Genomic DNA, 24,812 nt, shown 5'->3' with positions numbered 1-24,812 from the left:
AGTAAAGCAGAGGATTATATAGTTAGGACAGTCGTAAATGCAGCTCGGTATCTTTCATTCAGAGATTGGTGAATGCACAGAATGGCCTTCCTGCAAGGGTAGTGACGTCACTGATAAGTATTTAACGTCACTGATAGTCGATAGTTTTAAAATTGAATTGGATCGGCATCTGGAAGTTGTGGAGTTCATGGGCAGCACAACGATGTTGGCATGATTGCCCAGGCTTGATTGATTTGCTTCTGGCATCCTGTGTTGATGTTCCTTGTGTTTCCTTGTAAGATGCGAGTGGGCGTCAAGGGGAGGAGCCAAAGACAATAATGGGAGGGGCCAAAGAGGCAAGACTCCATTGATTCGATGAAGACGAGGGAGGCGAAAAAAAGGTTGTGCTGGGTAATAAAGAGCAACCGATCTAAACCTAGCTGAGTAGGAGACTAGTATCATAATACAGGACAGTATTATTATTATAATAATTATTATTACTGGAGAAAGGCAGCGATTCAATAAAGACTAAAGAGGAAGACCGGTTGCATTGAGAGCGGAACGAATCCAAAGAGCATCTCCGACATGCTCGTGCTTTCAATGAACTCTGGTTTGCTCTCACGGCGCATCCTCTCTCTCTTCCTTCTGTCTTCTTCGACCTTGGTAGTCTTCACCACGAAACACACCTGGACGGTTAATGAGACGGACAGAAAGGAGTTTGAGGATCAACTCGACTTTGAACAGGTGAGCTTGGCGCGCGAAGTGTTATGACGTCACTACAACATTCATGTGCTCTTTTGTTTCTTCGATTCCACGTCGTAATTTCTGGAGAGATTTAACAATATTATTACCTTTACCCTGTCCCGTTCTTTCCAACACGACGTTGCGGTACACGCAGTACAGTGTACGGGAGATCGTGTTTCTGTGTTGATTCAAAGTTCACCTTTGCCTGGGATTAGGGATGGGTTTTCGAAAAGTTTCACGAGGACGCTGCTGCACCTTGCCCGGATTTTGAATCCTGGTCCCTGGCGGTATTAGTCTAACTTGATCATACTTGTATTGAATGGTTTATTTTACCTGGTAGTGCTTGGTGTCATTTTATAAATCTAGTGTCAGGGTACTCTGAGTCTCCGGTCGGTGCAGAGGTGTCTAGTCTGAGTTCGATTTCCGACTCGACTATTAACTGTGGGATTGGTGCTTTGCCGGCAGGGTGTTGTTGCGGTGTGAGATAGTCTCCCATCCCTCGGATGGATATTAAGTTGGATGTTCCATCTGACAGCACGGGTTGTTGGTCGACGTTTAAAAAATCTCACCGTGTCTTTCACCAAGTGAAAGCCAATTATTGCAGCCACCATAAACAAATCACAATTTCCTGACCAGATTACTGTTGGTCTATCCCTCTCTCTCTCTCCCCCACCTCTCTCTCTCCCCCACCCCTCTCTCTCCCCCACCCCTCTCTGTCCCCCACCCCTCTCTCTCCCCCACCCCTCTCTCTCTTCCACCCCTCTCTCTCTTCCACCCCTCTCTCTCTTCCACCCCTCTCTCTCTTCCACCCCTCTCTCTCTTCCACCCCTCTCTCTCTTCCACCCCTCTCTCTCTTCCACCCCTCTCTCTCTTCCACCCCTCTCTCTCTTCCACCCCTCTCTCTCTTCCACCCCTCTCTCTCTTCCACCCCTCTCTCTCTTCCACCCCTCTCTCTCTTCCACCCCTCTCTCTCTTCCACCCCTCTCTCTCTTCCACCCCTCTCTCTCTTCCACCCCTCTCTCTCTTCCACTCCTCTCTCTCTCCCACCCCTCTCTCTCTATCCCACCCCTCCCTCTCTCCCACCCCTCCCTCTCTCCCACCCCTCTCTCCCTCCCACCCCTCTCTCTCTCCCACCCCTCTCTCTCTCCCACCCCTCTCTGTCTCCCACCCCTCTCTGTCTCCCACCCCTCTCTGTCTCCCACCCCTCTCTGTCTCCCACCCCTCTCTGTCTCCCACCCCTCTCTGTCTCCCACCCCTCTCTGTCTCCCACCCCTCTCTGTCTCCCACCCCTCTCTGTCTCCCACCCCTCTCTGTCTCCCACCCCTCTCTGTCTATCCCTATCTCCCCCACTCCTCTCTGTCTATCCCCTCTCTCCCCCACTCCTCTCTGTCTATCCCCTCTCTCCCCCACTCCTCTCTGTCTATCCCCTCTCTCCCCCACTCCTCTCTGTCTATCCCCTCTCTCCCCCACTCCTCTCTGTCTATCCCCTCTCTCCCCCACCCTCTCTGTCTACCCCTCTCTCTCCCCCACCCCTCTCTGGCTATCCCCTCTCTCCCCCGACCGTTTCTCTCCCTCAACCCTCCCTGTACGTCTCCACCTCGTCTGAGTACCTCTGCTAGTTATAAGATAATCACAGATTATACATTGTTCATGACATTTTGACTCTGTGTTTAATCCCACTCTATCACAAGCCGGACAATTCTTTAATTTACCGTAAGGAGACCTGATTACTAATGGCAAACCATCCAGTGCAATCTTTGCATGAAACGGCTTTGTCAGCATTGACGTTCTGTCTGCAGACTATGGACATAACTCATAAGAAATATAATTTCAGTGATGTTGAACATGAGACTGGTGTCTCGGGTTTTGAAAACTTGTGTATACTGAAAACAAAGCAGCATTTATATGAACTAGTACACCGCTCACTAAGGGAGCTGCAGGGGGGAGTCATGTTATTATCCTTATTATATTATTATTGCCAATTATCTATATAACAATAGCGTAAGGACTCGACTTTGTTATCCCTTTTACGCCGCACCCAGTGACCCGATGCCCACGGCACTAATGGATTTACGATCTACGAACCGCGCTCTTTGTTTATCACGTACAGCCATACTCGAAAAATCTGAATTAGCCGACGTTGGGGCCCAAAAGCATCCGATTAACTGCCGATACGACGCCATCTTACGACGCCATCGTATTGGCGTTTGCTGGGCGAAGGCGAAGCAAGCCGTCCGCTGATTGGACAATCCAGAGCATGCATTTGTGCCGGTGTCGGCGATCGTTGTTCATATACGCACTCTTCATTCTCATCTTTCTTCCTAACTCCCCTATGCCATCCATAATGGTACACTCTATCCATACACCACATCCTCCCTTCCGTAGATGTTCCACGGGTTTCGGCTAGTTATTACAATTACTTATGTTAGATTAGAGTTAGACCATTGAAAGGATCAGACCGTGCACGACAATATAACATGTTAGATCAGATATTTGAAAAGATCACATTATGACATGTTAGATCAGGTCATTGAATTGGGAGCAGACAAAGAATTGGATTCTCTTTATTGCCCCCTTTCAGACCGTCAGCACGGCCAAAGCAGATACTTGGCAGAGAATACAATGGAATGTTTGGCGCTGCTCTTCCCAGCCTTCGTCAGGGCAGAAATTTGTAATATGTCCAGGATGCTGGCACACAACAGCCTAATTTTGACATACACTGGGACCTTTAACATCCATCAGCACATGTAGACTGGGTCCGTCAATCCGTCAGTCCTTAAACACTTCCAACTTCTTGTTCGAAACCGCTGATGGAATTGTGACCAAACTTGGCACAATGATATGTGGTATGTTGCAACTCAAGTTTGGTCATGGCATTAAAAAAAAATCAGGGTTTAAGTAGATGTGGGGGGGTTTGAGCCCTAAAATAGTTTTTCTTTCTTTTTTTTTTGTATACAAGATCGAGGCTCGTGTAAGAGCTAACATCAATCACAAAAAAACAACAACAAACGGACACACAAAACATACAAAAAAAAGGGAGGGGGAGACAAGATGGGGAGAGAGAGGGAAGCACACAAGTACAACAGCAGAGAACAGGGACAACGGAAGATCTGTGGGAGGGAGCGGGCTTGGGGGGAGGAGGCAGGGGAAGGCGGGGGGGGGGGGAAGGGGGTGGGAAAGTATAAAACACATGGACACTGCTGGAACTTCCAGGAAAGAACAAAGTCAGTATCTCAAAAAAAAATCAGATCAGAGGGACCACTCTGGGTTGGGAATCAAAACCAGACTAGACAGCTTGAATGTGAGTGTGCTCCTTTTGAGCATTCCTTCAGAGTTTGGGCAACGAGTAGGAAAAGACTTTAATCAATCAAATATTGTACACCGCTCCCTCCCAATTCCATCTAAAAGTGCTACACGAAGGCACCCTGGCAATGTCGTGTGCTGGAGGATATATTATTTATTTATTTGGCATGGGGGCAGTGCATTTTGAATGTAGCTCTACTTATTTATTTTTATTTTTATTACAAGGTCTAGGCTCATGGAAGAGCTAGGAAGCAGAACAGATCAGGGCACAACATGGCAAAGGAAACAGCAGGAGAAAGGGGAAATGCCAACAGCAGGGTAGAGGGAGAAAGTCGACAGAGACGGGACAGTCAAGGGATGCAGGTAATGATGATGGTTAGGGGAGAAAGCAAGGGATGAACAAGATGGATATATCAGCAAAGTTTTGGGATAGGTGGAGGGTTTAAATGGTGTAGAAAAGAGCATGGTTTTGGATGGGGGATGACTTGAGATGGTGGTGAACAGCTGTCCTAAAGACCAGGAAGGAAGATTGAGATTGAAGAGAACATTGGGAGGTCATTCCACAGGAGGGAAAAAGTGGAATAAATGAGTGGAGGTGAGTAGTGGTTCTGGATTTATGCAGTTTCACTAGGAGGTTTTGCTGGTGGACCACGTTTGTCTTGCAGATACTTGGGGGGGGGGGGGGGGGATGGGGATGGAGGGGAGGATGGAACAGAGCACGGAGAGGCCAGAGGGTGTAAGACCAGAAATGAGTAGAAAGAAGAAAGGGACCACCGACTTGTCGGCGATGGCGAACTGACAGGCCCATAGACTCAGCTTCATTGCAAGAGATTCCAATGATCTTGAAAGCCTTGGTTTTCATGGTGGCAAGCTGAGCAACATGTGAGGCAGGGGAGCCAGCCCAGATGGGAGAGTTGTACTCCATCAAGCTGCGGATGAAAGCCTTGTAGGTGTATAGGAGCTCAAGTGTGCCAAGGAAGGACTTTCCCCAACGGATGATGCCCATTCGGCGTCTGGTTTTGGAGGCCAACTTTGAAATGTGGCGTGCCCAAGAGAGATCATGGCTGAGTGAGAGACCCAAGAGTTTCAGTGACTGAATCTCTTTGAGAGAGTTGTTACAAAGTAGATGGGAGGATTTGCCATCGGTCCTTTCAGAGAGAGATACAGCGAGTGTGTGGGATTTTTCAGGATTGAAAGACATATTCCAAGTGTGTGGTACAGCAACCTTCTAGTGTGTGGGTGTATCTAGGCACACGGAAGAACGCTGTTTAAAATTGGGTCGCCACGTCAAAATCCAAGATGGCCGCCGCCATGTATGTCTGAATCCTGTGAGATGAATATCTTGAAAGATAAGCGAAGTACCAACTTCTAATTTGGTGTGTGGGTGTATCTCAGCATAAGGAAGAACGCTATTGTAAAGTGGGTCGCCACGTCAAAATCCAGGACGGTCGCCGCCATATATATGTCTGAACCTTGTGAGGGAAATATCTTGAAAAATAAGCAAAGTACCTTCTGGTGTGTGGGTGTATCTAGGCATAAGGAAGAACGCTATTGAAAATTGGGTCGCCACGTCAAAATCCAAGATGGCCGCCTCCATGTATGTCTGAACCTTGTGAGCGAAATATCATATCATAGCATGTTTTCTGCGTCTTCCACTTTGTCAACTCACAGCACTTCCCCGACGGGGGACCTAGGCGTAACGCTTGTCAGGATTGAAAGACATATTCCAAGTGTGTGGTACAGCAAGTCATTTTAAAAGGTTTCTGTCTTGTGTCATTTGGTGTGAATATACCACAAGGCATAGCTAGATCATTGGATTCAGGTACAAACAGGAAGGTTCGGACTGTGTTTGAATTCTGCCTGTCACTGTTTGACTCTTCTGGATCACTTAAGTGATCACATACATTTTACAATATGTTAATTTTGCCTCTTGGCTTCTTATATCATCACTATAACTGTATAGCATAAATTCACAATGCAATAATTGATATGGAATCATGATTCAACATTATGGCGTTTGTTCAGCTGTTTGTGTATGCATGTCGGCATCAGTATATGAATGTGCTTTTTCAAGTTCCTCTTTTTTCTGAATTAGGGCGAACAGCATGTGTTGAGAGCAAGGATGGCAGTGAAGGAAGTGACAGATGGATGTTACCATGCCTACCAGGTGATATTTGTGGCATGGTCTGAAATGAGAGTCAAAGCGTGGACCCTACCGCTGATGTATGGGAATCAAAGGTATGGAACATATCTCACTCAATCTTGATTGAGACAAATGTGGTTTGAGTGAGTTTCAAAATTGAGTCAATACTCCATACTGTACTCTTATTTCCGAGCAATCCCTAGGTTACTGTAACGGCTTGCATAGAAATAACTCGTATTGGCTTACAGTGGAGTTTTTAAAGCCAAATTTGTGCACATTCGATGATTAACATTTTTAGACAACATTGTAATATGCTGTGAATCCATGTTGGTTTTGAGAGTATGTTCTCCATCTGAGCCAGTCCTTTTGCCATGATTGTGTTTTATAGAATAACTGGACAAAATAATGTGCAAAGGTCAGGAGATTATAATTTGTGACACTTCGATCCTCACCAAATCTATTGGTTTCCCAACCATATATTCTCCGACTGCATGCCTGCTGCTCTCTGCTTGGCTGGACCACATGCAAATTTCACTCCAACCTTTCCTGCTCTTCTTCTACTCCCTTTGGTTCCTTATATCATCTCCTCTTGAAGTTGTCTATCCCTGGTGGTCTTCAAGGATCCATGAAGGCGCCACTTTGTCTCCACTATGATGACTAGACCTTCTTTGATGGCCACAATTGATCCCAACTCGTGGGCTCGGCAAATAGAAGGTAGATTAGCCTAATTCTATCACAAAATGGTGCGCTAGACCTTGTGTTCGACTGGAGCTGATTTTGGCATAAATTTCAAAATTTTCAAATTGGGCCTGGTTGTCAGCGATAGTCCACCTACTCTTCATGAAAGTCATTATGGGGTCTTTAAAGAGCTCAAGCAGTCCTTTTTTGCTGATGCCAGTTTCTAAGCAAATTTAAGATATAATATCCATTTAGCAAATATCAAAGTTTCGTCATATACATTTCAGCTCATCATTAAACAAGAAAGACTGCACTGTGGTCTCAACCTGCGACAAAATCTAGTAACAGGCAGATTGGGCAATGTTCATTTAACGCACTCTTAAAAGATGACAGCACGATTGCGAAACACACATTTAATGCGCAATGAAATTTTTTTACCTCGCACCTCTCATCCATGTCACCCTCCGCGACAGTTATATCAGAACGAGCTGATTCGTCACACGGTCACGGATTGCTTAACCCCAACATGGAGCCATTCAAAGATTAGGTAACGCTATTTTTTTTAGTAATTTGCGTAACGTAACACTTGATTATGTAGCGTAACATAACCCTCGATTACCATGCATTCTGACGGACTTGATTAAACCTTACTATTATTCGACGTGTGATTATATTTTTCCAGGGTCTCTCATTGTGATTAATAATCGACCCCCAAACAAAGTCAATGGAAATCTGATGCAACAAACCCAGGCAGTGTATAAATCAGCATGGGCCTAAATACCGAATGTGTTAGGCCCACCATAAAACCAAGATGGAGGCCATATCATATCATCTCGGTGCTATCGTGGGTGGGCTCATGCGACAGATGCGGGTGCGGTGCGACAGCTGCCCGACCAATGGGTGCACATTTCAAACATCAACCGCCAACAAGAACCCCAACAACAACAACAATAACAGCAATGTGAAGCCTTGTAGACCTGCAACATGTCACAGGTAAAAATTGAAATTTGATTTGAGCAATTTGTTCCAAAAATAGACACTCCTTTGATCATGATTGCAACCTGAACTATTGACAAGTTACAGAGGGTGATGTCATGCATTGAACATTGTTCCCCCGACTGCCATTTATTTATGTTGACTCATAAGGTGCCATGGAAGTAATTGTGACACTCGTGAAAAAAAACGTTATTGGAAAATGGTGTGCAACTATGGACTGTGAAGGGGTAATGATCATGTGCTGACATTCTCTGCATGCTGTACTTATCATGATCCCTAATTCTAATCATTGAAGAAAGACATCATGACGGGATGAAATGAAGAGTTATTGAAAGCAAAATGGAAGGTTTTCTAAAAGTTTGAAGGGACCGTTCAAAGACCAACCATTTGCAAGATTGGCAGATTTAGAAAACTAGTACATCCACTCACAACCGGAGTGGCAGGAAGGGTCATTCCTCTTTGGGGTATATAGATTACAGTAGATCTATGGACGGGTCTCAAGAACATTGGGTGTGTGTTCATTTACCAAGTTTATTGTGGAGAGATCGCCAAGTGGTTTAAGCATTCGAGCAAGCACTCCATTCCAAAGCGTTAAGGAATGGCTGGCTTGGGAAGCGCTAGCTCGCTGCCTTGTAAATGAGCACACCCCAGGCTTCCTCCCTTTCAGTTTCATGTTAAACAGCAGAAGAGAGTTTCAAAAGGCTGCCACGAAAATCGCCACATTAGCGGCAGGAAGGGTCATGTTATTTACGCAACCCTTGTGGGGTACATAGATTACAGTAGATCTTCGCTCAGTTCTGTAAGTAAAACTTACCTCACGGATGCCAGGATTCCTCCACATTTCTTTGTTGAGTGTTATAAACAGCATTAGTGACTGTTTAAAAAGCTAATCATACATGTTTGTGGTTTATAATATTTTAATTCTGGTGGAGGCTGTTCGCCTGTTGCTCCCACAAAAACGCCATGATAAGCTATTTATAAACGTTGACACGACATTTGTTCAAGGAGGGAAAACCCCTTGGGGAGGTGGGACATTATTAGTATTAATTATGTTTTGTAATAACATTAATATTATGCTACTACTGCAAAGCCGCAATGAGCCGGCGAAGTCAAAGCCTCTTGCCACTATTTTACCCATCACTATGGCATAAGTAGATTAGGTAGTTGGGAGTAGGTAGGTGTAGTAGGTACTGTAGGGCAAAGCGGGGCATTAAGCTCCAGGGTGCATTAGGCTCCACTACATTGTAAATCTTGAAGGTAAATATAATGCATTTACAATGTAGTGGAGCCTAATGTCCCCTGGAGCCTAATGCCCCCCTTTGCCCTACCTGGTAAAACTTGGTAAAAGAGAAGAGCAGACAGTCCTCCCCAATACCTGCATACAATAAATGTCACAAGAAGCTTAAGGAAGTAACTATACGATGTGCTAGCTTAGGGCCTATTTTAAGAAATTTTAACTGGGCTTAACATACGTTTTCACAGTATGTGTGTGTGTAGTCTTCTAACTTCAGTCGCTGTCAGGGCTGGTTCTCTCCGGGCACTGCGGCTTCCTCCACCAGAAGAAGTTAGCTTGCAGTAAGATCAGTGCCGACAGATCAGACGATAGCGCCGTTTCAACGGCAATGTGTGACTGTCGTTAATCAAACCGAGCTTTCTTTCTTTATGTAAACCGCTGATACCGGTAGGTGCAGGACAACATCATAAATCAGACAAACCTACTGAGCATGGGAGCATGGGATTGAAGCCTAATTCAGCTTTTTAGGTCTACCACTAAAGAAAAGAAAAATTTCGAAAATGCCCCAGAGTCGCGACTGTTGTCGCGAAGTGTGCACTAACCGGAAGTTACGTAGTTCCGCGGGAGCCTATTGAACTTTTTCGCAAATTTTTCGCAACAATTCGCAATTCGCAATTTTCGCAAAAATTTCGTAAATTTCGCAAAGTTTGCCACGGGAGCAAACATACTTCCGCATCCGCAAGATGGCGGCCTCCATGGAGCGATTTGGTGCGTCAAAGCTTCGAAATTCTCAAAGGATCCAGCAAAATCTGGCTTTTCAACAAAAGATTGTGAATCAAAAAAAGACGGGTGAAACAAACTCCTATTGAACGTTTTCGCAATTTTTTATGCATACTTCCACATCCGCAAGATGGCGGCCTCCATGGAGCGATTTGGTGCGTCAAAGCTTCGAAATTCTCAAAGGATCCAGCAAAATCTGGCTTTTCAACAAAAGATTGTGAATCAAAAAAAGACGGGTGAAACAAACTCCTATTGAACTTTTTCGCAATTTTTTATGCATACTTCCACATACGCAAGATGGCGGCCTACATGGAGCGATTTGGTGCGTCAAAGCTTCGAAATTCTCAAAGGATCCTGCAAAATCTGGCTTTTCAACATAACATTGTGAATCAAAAAAAGACGGGTGAAACAAACTCCTATTGAACTTTTTCGCAATTGTTTATGCATACTTCCGCATCCGCAAGATGGCGGCCTCCATGGTGTGATTTGGTGCGTCAAAGCTTCAAAATTATCAAAGGATCCAGCAACATCTGGCTTTTCAACATAATACATACGCGTTCATTCACAACACCGGCTTCGCCGGCTATTATCATTTGTTTTGTCATTAGAAGCGGCTTTGGAAAAACGCCACAATAAAGCTAAATCAACATGGATATTGGATATACACCTCAACACACTTCTGCATTGGCGGCAGTGGCAGGGAAAACCCACTTGGGGGAGAAAACCCCTTTTGGGAGAGGGGCAAATGAATGCGCTACAACCTTCATTATGTAACTCTTAGTCATCCTGTCAAGTTTGGTTGAGATTGGATAAGTAACGATGGAATGTATCGCGGTCAAAAAATCATCAGACAGACAGACACCAAATTGCGTATTTTAGTATGATTTTCAATTCAGGCTGTAAAACAACAAAATGTGAAAAGTCTAAGGGTGTGAATACTTTCTGAAGGCAATGTAAATGTTCGGACTCTTCTGTTGAGTAATGTATACTTTGTTTCAGTACACCTGCTCACATTGTAGTTGTAGCAGGAATATTTGGCTCTTCACATATGCCTCGGATTTTCCTTCTGTATCCATCTTGGGTACCCCATGCATGTTTGCTTCTCATCCTGTTTTTGTGTGTCACATCCTGATCCATTCAATGTGCTAGCTCTTCCATTAGCATGAACTGTGTTGAAAAATATATTACCAGCATAAATGTTTAAGTTTGTTTTCTGCAGTACTCTTGAAAACGGCAGGCCAACACTCAAAATGCTTTCTATGACTGTTAAGCCGACAATACATTGAACATTGCTCATGGAACTTAACAAAGTTTGAACTTTGAGTGCAGCTTCCCTGATTGTGTAGTTTTAATTAAGTCTAAGGCATCAGTTACAGCTGTAAATAGTTCCACAAAGATAACCACACCATCATGGCACTCTACCCACCAGGTTTCACACACGTGCTACAGTATTGAGGGTGCAGCAGCTGGATTTACCTTTTAAATTGCATTGCGTAAAATATCGGATTGCTGAGCAGATCCTGAAAAAACACGCAAGTTTCCTTCATTGTGCCAATGGTGTTGTGAACAACTGGAAGTGCTGCTGCACCATTGTTGATCAGCAAATTTAAGACGTGATTGCAACAATGCATGTACCGGTACATAGATAATTATGGGTGTTTTTCTTTGATTGTTATTTGCACACCACGGCAAATGCCGCTCATCACTTTTGCAATGTTACCCTCTGAAACTCAAGTTAATTATTGTCTTCCAGTGGATTTATTTTGCAAGGTTAGGACAAGTGGTAACATGAAAACTGAAGGATTAGCTCATTAATCAACATTGGCTCGTATTTCCCTCAAAACAGGAAGAAATGCACAAGTTCAACATTCCAGCACCCAAACCATGTGCCAAAATCCAACCTGCTGTGCTTGAAGAAATGCTGGCATGAGCTACTTTGATTCGCACCACGTTTATTGTGCATTGGCAAAATGAAATTGAACATTTAATATAGCACATTGTGACAACAACCCTAACCCAAACCCCAACCCGAACCCTAACAGCAATTCTGAATTTGACAAATTAGTACACCCGCTCACTATGGGAGCGCCAGGGGGAGGGCCTGTTATTATTGTCCCTCGTCGCACAGCGTAGCGAAAGGGGGACTATGGCTTTCCCCTCCGTCCGTGTGTCCGTGCGTGCGTGCGTGTGTGCGTGCTTGTTTGCGTGCGTGCGTAAGGGAAGGACCGCATTCGAATTTGGTGTGTGGGTGCAACCCACGTCAAAATCCAAGATGGCCGCCGCCATGTATGTCTGATGCCATGTATGTCTTAACTTTGTGAGATGAATATCTTGAAAAATAAGCGAAGTACCAACTTCTAATCTGGTGTGTGGGTGTATCTCGGCATAAAGACGAACGCTATTGAAAATTGGGTCGCCACGTCAAAATCCAAGATGGCCGCCGCCATGTATGTCTGAACCTTGTGAGATGAATATCTTGAAAAATAAGCGAAGTACCAACTTCTAATTTGGTGTGTGGGTGTATCTCGGCATAAGGAAGAAAGCTATTGAAAATTGGGTCGCCACGTCAAAATCCAAGATGGCCGCCACCATATATATGTCTGAACCTTGTGAGTGAAATATCTTGAAAAATAAGCGAAGTACCAACTTCTAATCTGGTGTGTGGGTGTATCTAGGCACAAGCAAGAAAGCTGTTTAAAATTGGGTCGCCACGTCAAAATCAAAGATGGCCGCCACCATATATATGTCTGAACCTTTTTTTTTTTTTTTTTTTTTTTTTGGATACAAGATCGAGGCTCGTGAAAGAGCTAACATTAATCACACAAAAAGACAAACCGACACACAAAACACAAAAAACAAGGGGAGCGGTAGACAAGATGGGGAGAGAGGGGGAAGGACACAAAAGAGAGGGGGAAGGACACAAACACAACATTTGAGAGCAGGGACATCGGGAGGACTTGGGGGGAGGTGGGAGAGGATTAAAACATATGAACACTGCAAGGACTCTGGGGTGAATTACCGGGGGTAGAAAAGATCAAGGTTTTCGATGGGGGAAGATAAGAGATGGTGGTGAACAGCTGTTTTAAAGACCTGGAGGGAGGAGTGGGATTGAAGGGAGTGGGGGAGTTTGTTCCAGAGGCGGGAGAAAAGGGGAATGAAAGAGTGAAGGTGAGCAGAGAGCCTAGACTTTGGCAGTTTAACCAGAAGAGGGTTGCAGGCAGATCTTGTGCAACCTGAAGGAATATTGGGGGGACAGAGCACAGAGAGAGCTGGGGGAGCAAGGCCGGAGAGGAGTCGGTAGAAGACAGAAAGACCACCAACCTGCCTGCGGTGAGTGAGTGAAAGGCCCTCGGCGTTGACTACATCGCAGGAGATTCCAATGATTCTGAAAGCTTTGGCCTCAACAGCGTGAAGCCGAGCAAGGTGTGAGGCAGGAGCACCAGCCCAGAGGGGGGAACAGTATTCCATTGAGCTGCGGATGAAAGCCTTGTATGTGGTGAGGAGCTCAGGTGTGCCAAGGAAGGACTTCGCACGACGGAGGATGCCCAGTCGGCGACTGGCTTTGGAGGCCAGCTTGGAAATGTGGTTTTCCCAAGAAAGATCATGGCAGATAGTGAGACCCAAAAGCTTGAGCGACAGAACTTCTTGGAGAGGATTGTTGAGAAAGTAGATGGGAGGGTTGTCCAGTCGGTCCTTTCGGAGAGACATTGACGGAACGGAACCTTGACCTTGACCTTGACCTTGACCGTAATATCTTGAAAAATAAGCAAAGTACCAACTTCTAATCTGGTGTTTGGGTGTATCTAGGCACAAGGACGAACGCTATTGAAAATTGGGTCGCCACGTCAAAATCCAAGATGGCCGCCGCCATGTATGTCTGACCCTTGTGAGCAGAATATCTTGAAAAATAAGCGAAGTACCAACTTCTAATCTGGTGTGTGGGTGTATCTAGGCATAAGGAAGAACGCTATTGAAAATTGGGTGGCCACGTCAAAATCCAAGATGGCCGCCTCCATGTATGTCTGAACCTTGTGAGCGAAATATCATATCATAGCATGTTTTCTGCGTCTTCCACTTTGTCAACTCGCATCACTTCACCGACGGGGTACCTAGGCGTAACGCTTGTACTTTTTATTATTGCTAATTATTATTACTTTTCCAATATGTTAGATCAGGTCATTGAAAGGATCAGAACATGCATGAGATTATAACATGTTATATAAGGTTATTGAAAGGATCAGAACATGCATGACATTATTGAATGTTAGATCAGTTGATTGAAAGGATCATACCATGCATTACTTTATAACATGTTAGATCAGGTCAATGAAAGCATCAAAACATGCATATTATTATAACATGTTAGATCAGGTCCTTGAAAGGATCAGCACATGCATGACATTATTGAATGTTAGATCAGTTGATTGAAAGGATCATACCATGCATTACTTTATAACATGTTAGATCAGGTCAATGAAAGCATCAAAACATGCATGATATTATAACATGTTAGATCAGGTCATTGAAAGGATCAGAACATGCATGAAATTATAGCATGTTAGATCAGGTAATTGAAAGGATCAGAACATGCATGAAATTATAGCATGTTAGATCAGGTCATTGAAAGGATCAGACCGTGCATGATATTATAACATGCTAGATCAGGTGATTGAAAGGATCAGAACATGCATGATATTATAACATGTTAGATCAGGTCATTGAAATGATCAGACCGTGCATATTATAACATGTTAGAACAGGTCATTTAAAGGATCAGAACATGCATGATATTATAACATGTCAGATCAGGTCATTGAAAGGATCAGACCGTGCATGAGATTATAACCTGTTATATCAAGTCATTGAAAATGTATCATTAATATTATGCCATGATCATAAGTGTTGTTATTACCCTCGCCAGGGAAGAGGGTATTGCATTTGAGTCCGTTCGTTTGTTTGTCCGCACACAATAAATATGATTTTCTCTGCAACCGTTGGTCCGATTGACAGGAAATTTTCACCATAGGTCCAACTCCACCGGTGTAATGTTTTTAATAATTATAACGTCATAGGTCACGTGATCGGCCGCCATCTTTGAGAAACCGAAAAACTTTGCACCTCTATCTCCGAAAGCGCTGAATAGAAAAAATTGAGACATGTCTCATTGTAAAGAACTCTCCATGGGGAATAAAATATGTTAATGATGATGTCATAAGTGCCTCCATTATGACGTCAAAATTCGGGAAGTACAAAACTTCATCCGATCAAGATGAAACTTCTTGACCGTAAATGAAGTCATAAATTGGTGGAGGGAAAAAATGATGACGTCATCGGTCACGTGGTTTGGCCGACATATTTGTCTTAACACAAAAGCCTTTAAAAAACACTGAAAACACATCCTGGCAATGGTCTGCAATCTCTGATTGCTCTTTTTAATTACCTTTGTAATGAGAAGCGGCTATGGAAAAACACCACAAAAACGCCTTGGAAGAAGTCCACGTTAGCGGCAGGAAGGATCGTGTTATTTATCCATGTGGGGTATATAGATTGCAGTAGATCTACGATCAGGTGCATTCGGCGATGTGATAGGCATTGAGTGATGTCTGGATTCCTCCAACTTTCTTTGTTTATTATTATAGACAGCATTAGTCACTGTTTAAAAAGCTACTCATACGTGTTTGTGGTTTATGATATTTTTACTTTTGGTCGAGGTTGTTGGGTCGTTGCTCACACGAAAACGCCATGATAAGCTATTCACGGAAGCCTCTCCAAAGTGAAAGACACATGAAAGCCCACTTGGAGTTTGCAAAAAAGCACCTAAAGGACTCTCAAACTGAGAGAAACAAGATTCTGTGGTCTGATGAAACCAAGATTGAACTGTTTGGCTTCCGTCTGGCCACTCTGCCATAAAGCCCAGATCGGTGGAGTGTTGCAGTGATGATTGTCCTTCTGGAAATTTCTCCCATCTCCATACAGGATCTCTGGAGCTCAGCCAGAGTGACCATCGGGTTCTTCGTCACCTCTCTTACCAAGGCCCTTCTCCCCCGATTGCTCAGTTTGGCCAGGCGGCCAGTTCTAGGAAGAGTCCTGGTTGTTCCAAACTTCTTCCATTTAAGAATTATGGAGGCCACTGTGCTCTTGGGAACCTTCAATGCAGCAGAAATTTTTTTGTAGGCTTTTCCAGATCTATGGCTCGACACAATCCTGTCTCTGAGCTCTGCAGTCAGTTCCTTCGACCTCATGGCTTGGTTTTTGCTCTGATATGCATTGTCAGCTGTGAGACCTTGTATAGACAGGTGTGTGCCTTTCCAAGTCATGTCCAATCAATTGAATTTACCACAGATGGACTCTAATCAAGGTGTAGAAACATCTCAAAGATGATCAAGATAAATGGGAGGCACCTGAGCTAAATTTCAAGTGTCATAGCAAATGGTATGAATACTTATGTCAATCTGACATTTCAGTTTTTTCTTTTTATTAAATTTGCAAAACTTTCTAAAATCCTGTTTTCTCTTCGTCATTATTGGGTATTGGGAGTAGTTTGATGAGGGAAAAATGAATTTAAACGATTTCAGCATAAGGCTGCAACATAACAAAATGTGAAACAAAGTGAAGGGGTCTGAATACTTTCTGAATGCACTGTGTATATATATATATATATATATATATATATATATACACATACAGACTTGGCATTTAATATGGAATTTATTTTTCTTCTTGACTTGGGTTTACTTTCTGAACTCGGTATATCAATCTGGTGAGTTTCTTTTACGCTTCGGTGATTTATTTGTTAAAAGAAACATGTCACTGATTGTCTGTCGCAGCAAGAAGTCAATAACAGGATTATATCACAGGTGGCGTGACAAAATGTACGGACAGGTACATTTGACGATTTGCTTCACAATCAGGTATATAAGGGTTGTTGCGTTCTGTATTAGTGGAAAACAACTGCTGCATGTCTACAAAAGTTATTGCCGCTTCCCCTGGAGATGGTCCATCAACTCTACAATGCTGTTTGTTATTTAGTGGTGGCTTCACGAAATTCCGGCATGAAACAGCGTGCTATTGCTCGGCAGTATGGCATCACTCAAGGTCAGGTGTCAAAGATCCTGAAACAAAATGCTCAAAAGGGTGTCCCTACTCTAATACCGAGGTCAGGACGTCCCCGCAGAACCACAAGGAGGGATGATCACCAGCTGCACCGGTTAGTCTGCAATGGCCGTACCAAGTCAGCTAACCGGCTTAGGGCTGAGTGGCAGCAACTGACAAATGTGCCTGTATCCAGAAGGCTAGTCAACCAACGACTGGTTCAAGCAGGCTATCATGCCAGGCGTCCCCTGAGAAAGCCATGTCTGACCAGACAACACCGCCAGCGCCGATTGCAGTGGGCCAGAGAGCACCGTCAATGGCAGCCAGGACACTGGAATCACGTGATCTTCAGTGATGAGTCTAGATTTCTGGTCTATCGTCAATATGGCCACGTCCGAGTGCACATACAAGTGCATAAAGCCTATAATGAAGATTGTATAGTGCCAAGAGTCTAAGATGGAGGTGGTGGGGTGACCGTTTGAGCTGCTTTTCATGCAGGGGGCAAAACTGACCTGGTTGTTCTGAATGGAAACCTGAACCAGTTCAAGCACAGGGCCATTCTGGAAGAAGCATTGCTTCCATTTGTTCGTGCAGCCTTTCGAGGAAAATTTGTCTTCCAAGATGACAATGCCCGGCCTCATCGTGCTCGCATGATCCAACACTTTCTTGCTGACCGTGGTGTAGAGCATATGGAGTGGCCTGCCATGTCCCCGGATATGAATCCGATAGAGAACTTGTGGGCAGAATTAACGCGTCAAATCGACAACTTGGACCAGCAGCCTGCCTCTGTGCGTGAATTGCAGCAGGCTATTGTAACTGCATGGCAAGCGATTCCTGTCCAAACCTTGGCAAATCTCGTGAACAGCATGCCTCAACGTGTACATGCTCTCCTGGATGCTCGTGGGGGTTACACGAAGTACTGAACTGTAATTTTACTGTCCGTAATCCCAGTCGTAATTTAACTTTTGCTTTTGTTAAAATTAATTTTTGGCTAATGTGCAAAATAAAGAGATACTTCTGGAAAACGCACAGAAGTTTCACACAGTACTGTCCGTGAATTGAGTTCGATATCGGTTTACATCACTTTCAAGGATCAATTTATTTGCTTTGAAATGTCAAATGTGGTTTTTGTTTCTTTTAAGGTCACATTAACAAAATCTAGAATAATTTCAACAATTCCAATGAACGTTTGGTTCTAAGTCATCTTGAAATGTATGTTCACCCCCACAAAAAAAATATTCCATATTAAATGCCAAGTCTGTATATATGTATATACAGACTTGGCATTTAATATGGAATATTTTTTTTTCTTAACTTGGGTTTACTTTATGAACCCGGTATATCAATCTGGTGAGTTTCTTTGACGCTTCGGTGATTTCGTTGTTAAAAGAACCATGTCACTGATTGTCTGTCGCAGCAAAAAGTCAATAACAGGATTATATCACAGGTGGCGGGACAAAATGTACGGACAGGTACATTTGACGATTGGCTTCACAATCGGGTATATAAGGGTTGTTGCGTTCTGTATTAGTGGAAAACAACTGCTGCACGTCTACAAAAGTTATTGCCGCTTCCCCTGGAGATGGTCCGTCAACTTGACAATGCTGTTTGTCATTTAGTGGTGGCTTTACGAAATTCCGGCATGAAACAGCGTGCTATTGCTCGGCAGTATGGCATCACTCAAGGTCAGGTGTCAAAGATCCTGAAACGAAATGCTCAGATGGGTGTCCCTACTCCAATACCGAGGTCAGGACGTCCCCGCAGAACCACAAGGAGGGATGATCACCAGCTGCACCGGTTAGTCCGCAATGGCCGTACCAAGTCAGCTAATCGGCTTAGGGCTGAGTGGCAGAAACTGACAAATGTGCCTGTATCCAGAAGGCTAGTCAACCAACGACTGGTTCAAGCAGGCTATCGTGCCAGGCGTCCCCTGAGAAAGCCATGTCTGACCAGCCAACACCGCCAGTGCCGATTGCAGTGGGCCAGAGAGCACCGTCAATGGCAGCCAGGACACTGGAATCACGTGATCTTCAGTGACAAGTCTAGATTTCTTGTCTATCGTCAATATGGCCACGTCTAAGTGCGCAGACAAGTGCATGAAGTCTACAACGAAGATTGTATAGAGCCAAGAGTCCAAGCTGGACGTGGTGGGGTGACCGTTTGGGCTGCTTTTCATGCAGGGGGCAAAACTGACCTGGTTGTTCTGAATGGAAACCTGAACCAGTTCAAGCACAGGGCCATTCTGGAAGAAACATTGCTTCCATTTGTTCGTGCAGCCTTTCGAGGAAACTTTGTCTTCCAAGATGACAATGCACGGCCTCATCATGCTCGCATGATCCAACACTTTCTTGCTGACCATGGTGTAGAGCATATGGAGTGGCCTGCCATGTCCCCGGATATGAATCCGATAGAGAACTTGTGGGCAGAATTAACGCGTCAAATCGACAACTTGGACCAGCAGCCTGCCTCTGTGCGTGAATTGCAGCAGGCTATTGTCACTGCATGGCAAGCGATTCCTGTCCAAACCTTGGCAAATCTCGTGAACAGCATGCCTCGACGTGTATGTGCTCTCCTGAATGCTCGTGGGGGTTACACGAAGTATTGAACTGTAATTTTACTGTTCGTAATCCCAGTCGTAATTTAACGTTTGGTTTTGTTAAAAAAATTTTTTGCCTAATGTGCAAAATAAAGAGATACTTCTGGAAAACGCACAGAAGTATAACACAGTTCTGTCCGTCAATTGAGTTCGATATCAGTTTACATCACTTTCAAGGATCAATTTATTTACTTCGAAATGTCAAATGTGGTATTTGTTTCTTTTAAAGGTCACATTAACAAAATCTAGAATAATTTCAACATAATTCCAATGAACTTTTGGTTCTAAGTCATCTTGAAAAGTAAGTTCACTCCCACAAAAAAGATATTCCATATTAAATGCCAAGTCTGTATGTATATATATATATATATATATATATATATATATATATATATATATATATATATATATATATACTAGCAGAAGTACCCGGCATTGCCCGGCGGGGGAGGAGGAGGGGAGGGGGAAGAGGAGGGGAGGGGAACGGGGGAAGGGGGGGGAGGAGGAGGGGAACGGGGGGAGGGGGGAAGTGGGGAGGGGAGGGTGTGGGTGTGCCCGAGGGAAGAAGGGCCCCTCCCCCCTCCCCCCTTCACCTCCCCCCCTTCCCCCTCCCCCCTTCCCCCTCCCCCCACTCCCCCCTCCACTCCTCTTCCCCCTCCCCTCCTCCTCCCTCTTCCCCTCCTCCTTCCCCTTCTCCTCCCCCTTAACACCAGGGGGGTTGACTCAGCCTGTCATCCTACCGAGGTCGGCAAATTGAGTACCAGTTCACTGGTAATTCCCTGTGTGCCGCAAGAGGCGCCTAACAGGGTTGGCGGCACGAACCCGGAAGTCGGAACTCTCTGTCGTCAAATAAATGTAGCATGTATGTTTCATTCTCTGTCACATGCCGTTGGTCCCATGTCAATCGGATGAAGTTGAAAAATTAACATTACGAAGTTTCTCTGGGACGTACTGATTCCGAATAATGAAGTTGAAAAATTAACGTTCCGAAATACGCTAATTACGCTAACAGAAGCGCTGGCGCTGCGAAGCGCTAGAGGGAGCGCTGCGCTCCCTCCCTTCGATTCCCTCCCTCTTCTGCTAGCGTTTCTGCGCTAATACGCTAATTTTAAAACCCGAAGTTTTTTAAAATTGAAGGTGTGCTGTAGTTGCTCTGAGACGTACCGATTCCGAATATGCCTTTGGTTTTTCTCTGCGATGAGTAGTTCTCGAGTTATAAGAGGACAAACAAACATACTTTACTGCTTTATATATATAGATATATTTCTGTCAGTTGATAGTTTCTTTGCCATTTGTATTAGTGTACAAGAAGGTAGAAATAAATGAATGACATGTTTATCTAACCATTTATTTGGGGGAAAATTATTACGGATGTGTACCGAGGTGTTTTACTTGCAATTTTCAAAGTGCCCTCCCTCGTGATCGATGCACAATTGCAGCCGAGCAGGCACAGAGTGGCACACACGCTTGCAGAGTTCGATATCAATTTCCTCAAACTTTGCAGTGATTTGAGCCTTCAATTCCTGAATGGTACGAGGCTTTTCACGATAAACAAGGTCTTTCATTAGCCCCCAAAGAAAGAAATCTGGAGGTGTAAGGTCTGGGGAGCGTGCCGGCCACTCGATCGGACCGCGGCGGCCGATCCACTTTCCGGGAAAGTTTTCATTAATCCACTGACGAACATGACGTCCATAATGAGGTGGAGCTCCATCTTGCTGGAAATAACAGTCCTGATCTTGTACCCTGGGCCAAAAGAAGTTTTGCAGCATATCCAGGTAAATTTCTGCAGTGACAGATCCCCTCAAAGAAAAAGGGTCCAATTATCCCTAATGGAGATATGGCTGCCCAAACTGTCATGCCAGGTAAATTTACCTCCTTCTCAACTGTCACTCTTGGGTTCTCCACAGCCCAGTAGACACAATTGTGTCTGTTAATTGTGCCGTTAGGCTTAAAACATGCCTCATCTGACCACCAGATATTGTCTAGCATTGTGTCCTCTTCGTCAAGTTTAGCTAAGAACTCTTCGCAAAATTGAAGATGGCGGTCGTCATCTCCATCATGAAGGGCATGCAGTAAGCGTGGAATGAAAGGTTTCCAGTTTTTCTGGTGAAGGATACGGATAACACTTGATTGGCTCACTTCCAACTCTGCAGATAAACGGCGAGTTGACTTTTGCGGACTTTGTTCCAGTCTCCTGATGGCTTATTCAGCCTTAGCTACATTCGTTGCCGTTTTCGGATGACCGGACTTCTTTGCAGTGGCTACCGACTCTATTGCTTCAAATTTCTCGACAATCAATCGTATGTTTCTTCCCTGGAGTGGGTTAATATCGAATTACTGTGCCAAACGGCGTGCCACCATCGTTGGTTGTTCATTACGTTTGTAGTAACGTTTCACGGCCGCAATGCGTTGATTCATTGGAAGGTAATTCATGGTTCAATTTGGTGCAAATTCAGTAACTTTCCAAACTCTCAGCAATAACCTGCAAAACAAAAGCAAAAATAAATCAATTAAGAAAATTAATAATCTGCAAGACAATTATTAACAACATGACATCCCAAAAAGAAACTGACAGCCGAAAAACAGAAATTGGGCGCGGGCGCTACTTTTGATTCACCCTGTATATATATATATATATATTGTTGCAGATCTCGCCGCCGGCCTTCTCCCATTACCAAGGGGGGATTAGTCCCCTTGTCTTTGACTGGCCGACGGGACCCGGGACCTATGACGTCCTTCCCGGACAGCGCGAAATAGGGTATTAGGACTAGAATCGCTATTACCTAATTACTCGCGCTGCCCTGAAACGAGGAAATAAGCCCCGCACAAATCACGCGTGTTGAGACGCCGAGCGGTGCGTACACACAATCCGTGCCGTTTATGTGGTGACCCCGGTTCTGGCGATCTTATTCGTGCCACGCTTACCCAATGGAGAAATCACATAGGCGATCAAATTGGGAAGGAAGGAATAACAAGATTTATTTACACTATTTACAATGGTTCAGAAAAAGGAAGGAATAACAAGATTTATTTACACTATTTACAATGGTTCAGAAAAAGGGCCCAGTGCAGCCTAAAAACAGTCTTAACTTACTACCCAGGACAAACGGGCCCATCTCGCACACAGACACACTCACACGGGGCTTGCAGCTGCAGGATGATGTTCACCATGTCCAGGGATGGCTCTCGTGCAGCTCCCTCCGGTCTCCGGTTCGTCCCGTGCAGATGGTAAGTAGAGAGGCAGGAGTTCTCTGCGTGTCATTTGGCGCACAAGGGTTAATACGGGGCGAACGGTAGGGTGTGGGCTCTGTCAGTTGGCGGTTACTCACTCGCAGGTTATTACCGCGTTTACTCGCGTGGCTGAATAGGCGCTATTTGCCACCGGCGCATCTGGCTGCAGCCGTGTACTCAACGCCTCTTCTTCCTCGCCTCTCGTGCGTACGTTATACTCAAGATATAGTGCAATGCCTCCAAAGCGAGAGATGCGAATCAAGTTCTTCAAAGTCCTCTTGATCAACAAGTCCTCTCACGTGCACACTCCCCTTGCGAGTCCTGTCAAGGGCTTTGTGCAATCACTTATATAGGTACGCCACACAAACCTTCAAGAACTCACCAGACGCGCCTCTCCACGCCCCCCTCACGCCATGCCGTTAGAGCCCTGGTTGGCTGGTGGCTCTTACCGTCATCGCCTCTGACGCTCTGCCTTGACGCCGCCCCCACCCCGACCTCGCGCTCCTCCTTCTCAGGCCTACCTCGTGTTACTCGACGAGTGAGCAAACAAAGGGCAGCAAAATGCTGCTGGCAGCCAAAGCGTAACAAACTGAGTGGGTCAGCCAAATGGGGCGCGGGATCAATTACGCCCACAGAGGTGGAATTGGAGGGTGGACGCAAAATGAACGGGGCCTCATCTCATGTCTTTACACAACGCAGGTATTAATAGGGGAAATGGCCAATACTTACACATACTATGACATAACTAATACGACAAGGTGGCCTACGTGTTGCTCGTGGACTAACTATGGGGGGCAACCCTTTAACCTTTAATGATCAATGAGTGCAAATCTCAAAACCATAGCTATATACAGACTTGGCATTTAATATGGAATATTTTTTTTTTCCTTGACTTGGGTTTACTTTCTGAACTCAGTATATCAATCTGGTGAGTTTATTTTACCCTTCGGTGATGTCTTTGTTGAAAGAACCATGTCACTGATTGTCTTTCGCAGCAAGAAGTCAATAACAGGAATATATCACAGGTGGCGTGACAAAATGTAAGGACAGGTACATTTGACGATTGGCTTCACAATCGGGTATATAAGGGTTGTTGCGTTCTGTATTAGTGGAAAACAACTGCTGCACGTGTACAAAAGTTATTGCCGCTTCCTCTGGAGATGGTCCGTCAACTTGACAATGCTGTTTGTCATGGAGTGGTGGCTTTACGAAATTCTGGCATGAAACAGCGTGCTATTGCTCGGCAGTATGGCATCACTCAAGGTCAGGTGTCAAAGATCCTGAAACGAAATGCTCAGAGGGGTGTCCCTACTCCAATACCGAGGCCAGGACGTCCACGCAGAACCACAAGGAGAGATGATCGCCAGCTGCACCGGTTAGTCTGCAATGGCCGTACCAAGTCAGCTAATCGGCTTAGGGCTGAGTGGCAGCAACTGACAAATGTGCCTGTATCCAGAAGGCTAGTCAACCAACGACTGGTTCAAGCAGGCTATCGTGCCAGGTGTCCCCTGAGAAAGCCACGCCTGACCAGACAACACAGCCAGCGCCGATTGCAGTGGGCCAGAGAGCACCGTCAATGGCAGCCAGGACACTGAAATCACGTGACCTTCAGTGACGAGCATAGATTTCTGGTCTATCGTCAAGATGGCCACGTCCGAGTGTGCAGACAAGTGCATGAAGCCCACAACGAAGATTGTATAGTGCCAAGAGTCCGAGGTGGTGGGGTGACCGTTTGGGCTGCTTTTCATACGGGAACAAAACTGACCTGGTTGTTCTGAATGGAAACCTGAACCAGTTCAAGTACAGGGTCATTCTGGAAGAAACATTGCTTCCATTTGCTTGTGCGGCCTTTCGAGGAAACTTTGTCTTCCAAGATGACAATGCACGGCCTCATCATGCTCTGATGATCCAACACTTTCTTGCTGACCGTGGTGTAGAGCATATGGAGTGGCCTGCCATGTCCCCGGATATTAATCCGATAGAGAACTTGTGGGCAGAATTAACGCGTCAAATCGACAACTTGGACCAGCAGCCCA

At 45.0% G+C, this 24,812-nt stretch overlaps 1 protein-coding gene across 4 annotated transcripts in view; it reads left to right on the top strand.

Annotated features, from left to right (window-relative positions):
• Positions 1-313: 313 nt before the first annotated feature.
• Positions 314-24,812, top strand: part of LOC137430023 (SID1 transmembrane family member 1) — a 145,237-nt gene continuing 120,738 nt past the window's right edge. For 2 of the 4 annotated variants that reach the window (XM_078780064.1, XM_078780065.1), the window contains exons 1-2: positions 357-723; positions 6,122-6,264. In XM_078780064.1, coding sequence (XP_078636190.1) covers positions 565-723; positions 6,122-6,264 — 302 coding nt within the window. In that variant the 5' untranslated portion in view covers positions 357-564. Of the gene's footprint in view, positions 724-6,121; positions 6,265-24,812 lie in introns of all 4 variants that reach the window. The other 2 variants (XM_078780062.1, XM_078780063.1) reach the window with 2 other exon arrangements.

This window comes from Myxine glutinosa, chromosome 6, assembly GCF_964187855.1.
Source record: "Myxine glutinosa chromosome 6, kmMyxGlut1.1, whole genome shotgun sequence".
NCBI classification, from domain to species: domain Eukaryota; kingdom Metazoa; phylum Chordata; class Myxini; order Myxiniformes; family Myxinidae; genus Myxine; species Myxine glutinosa.
This window is presented reverse-complemented; position numbering and strand designations above follow the sequence as displayed.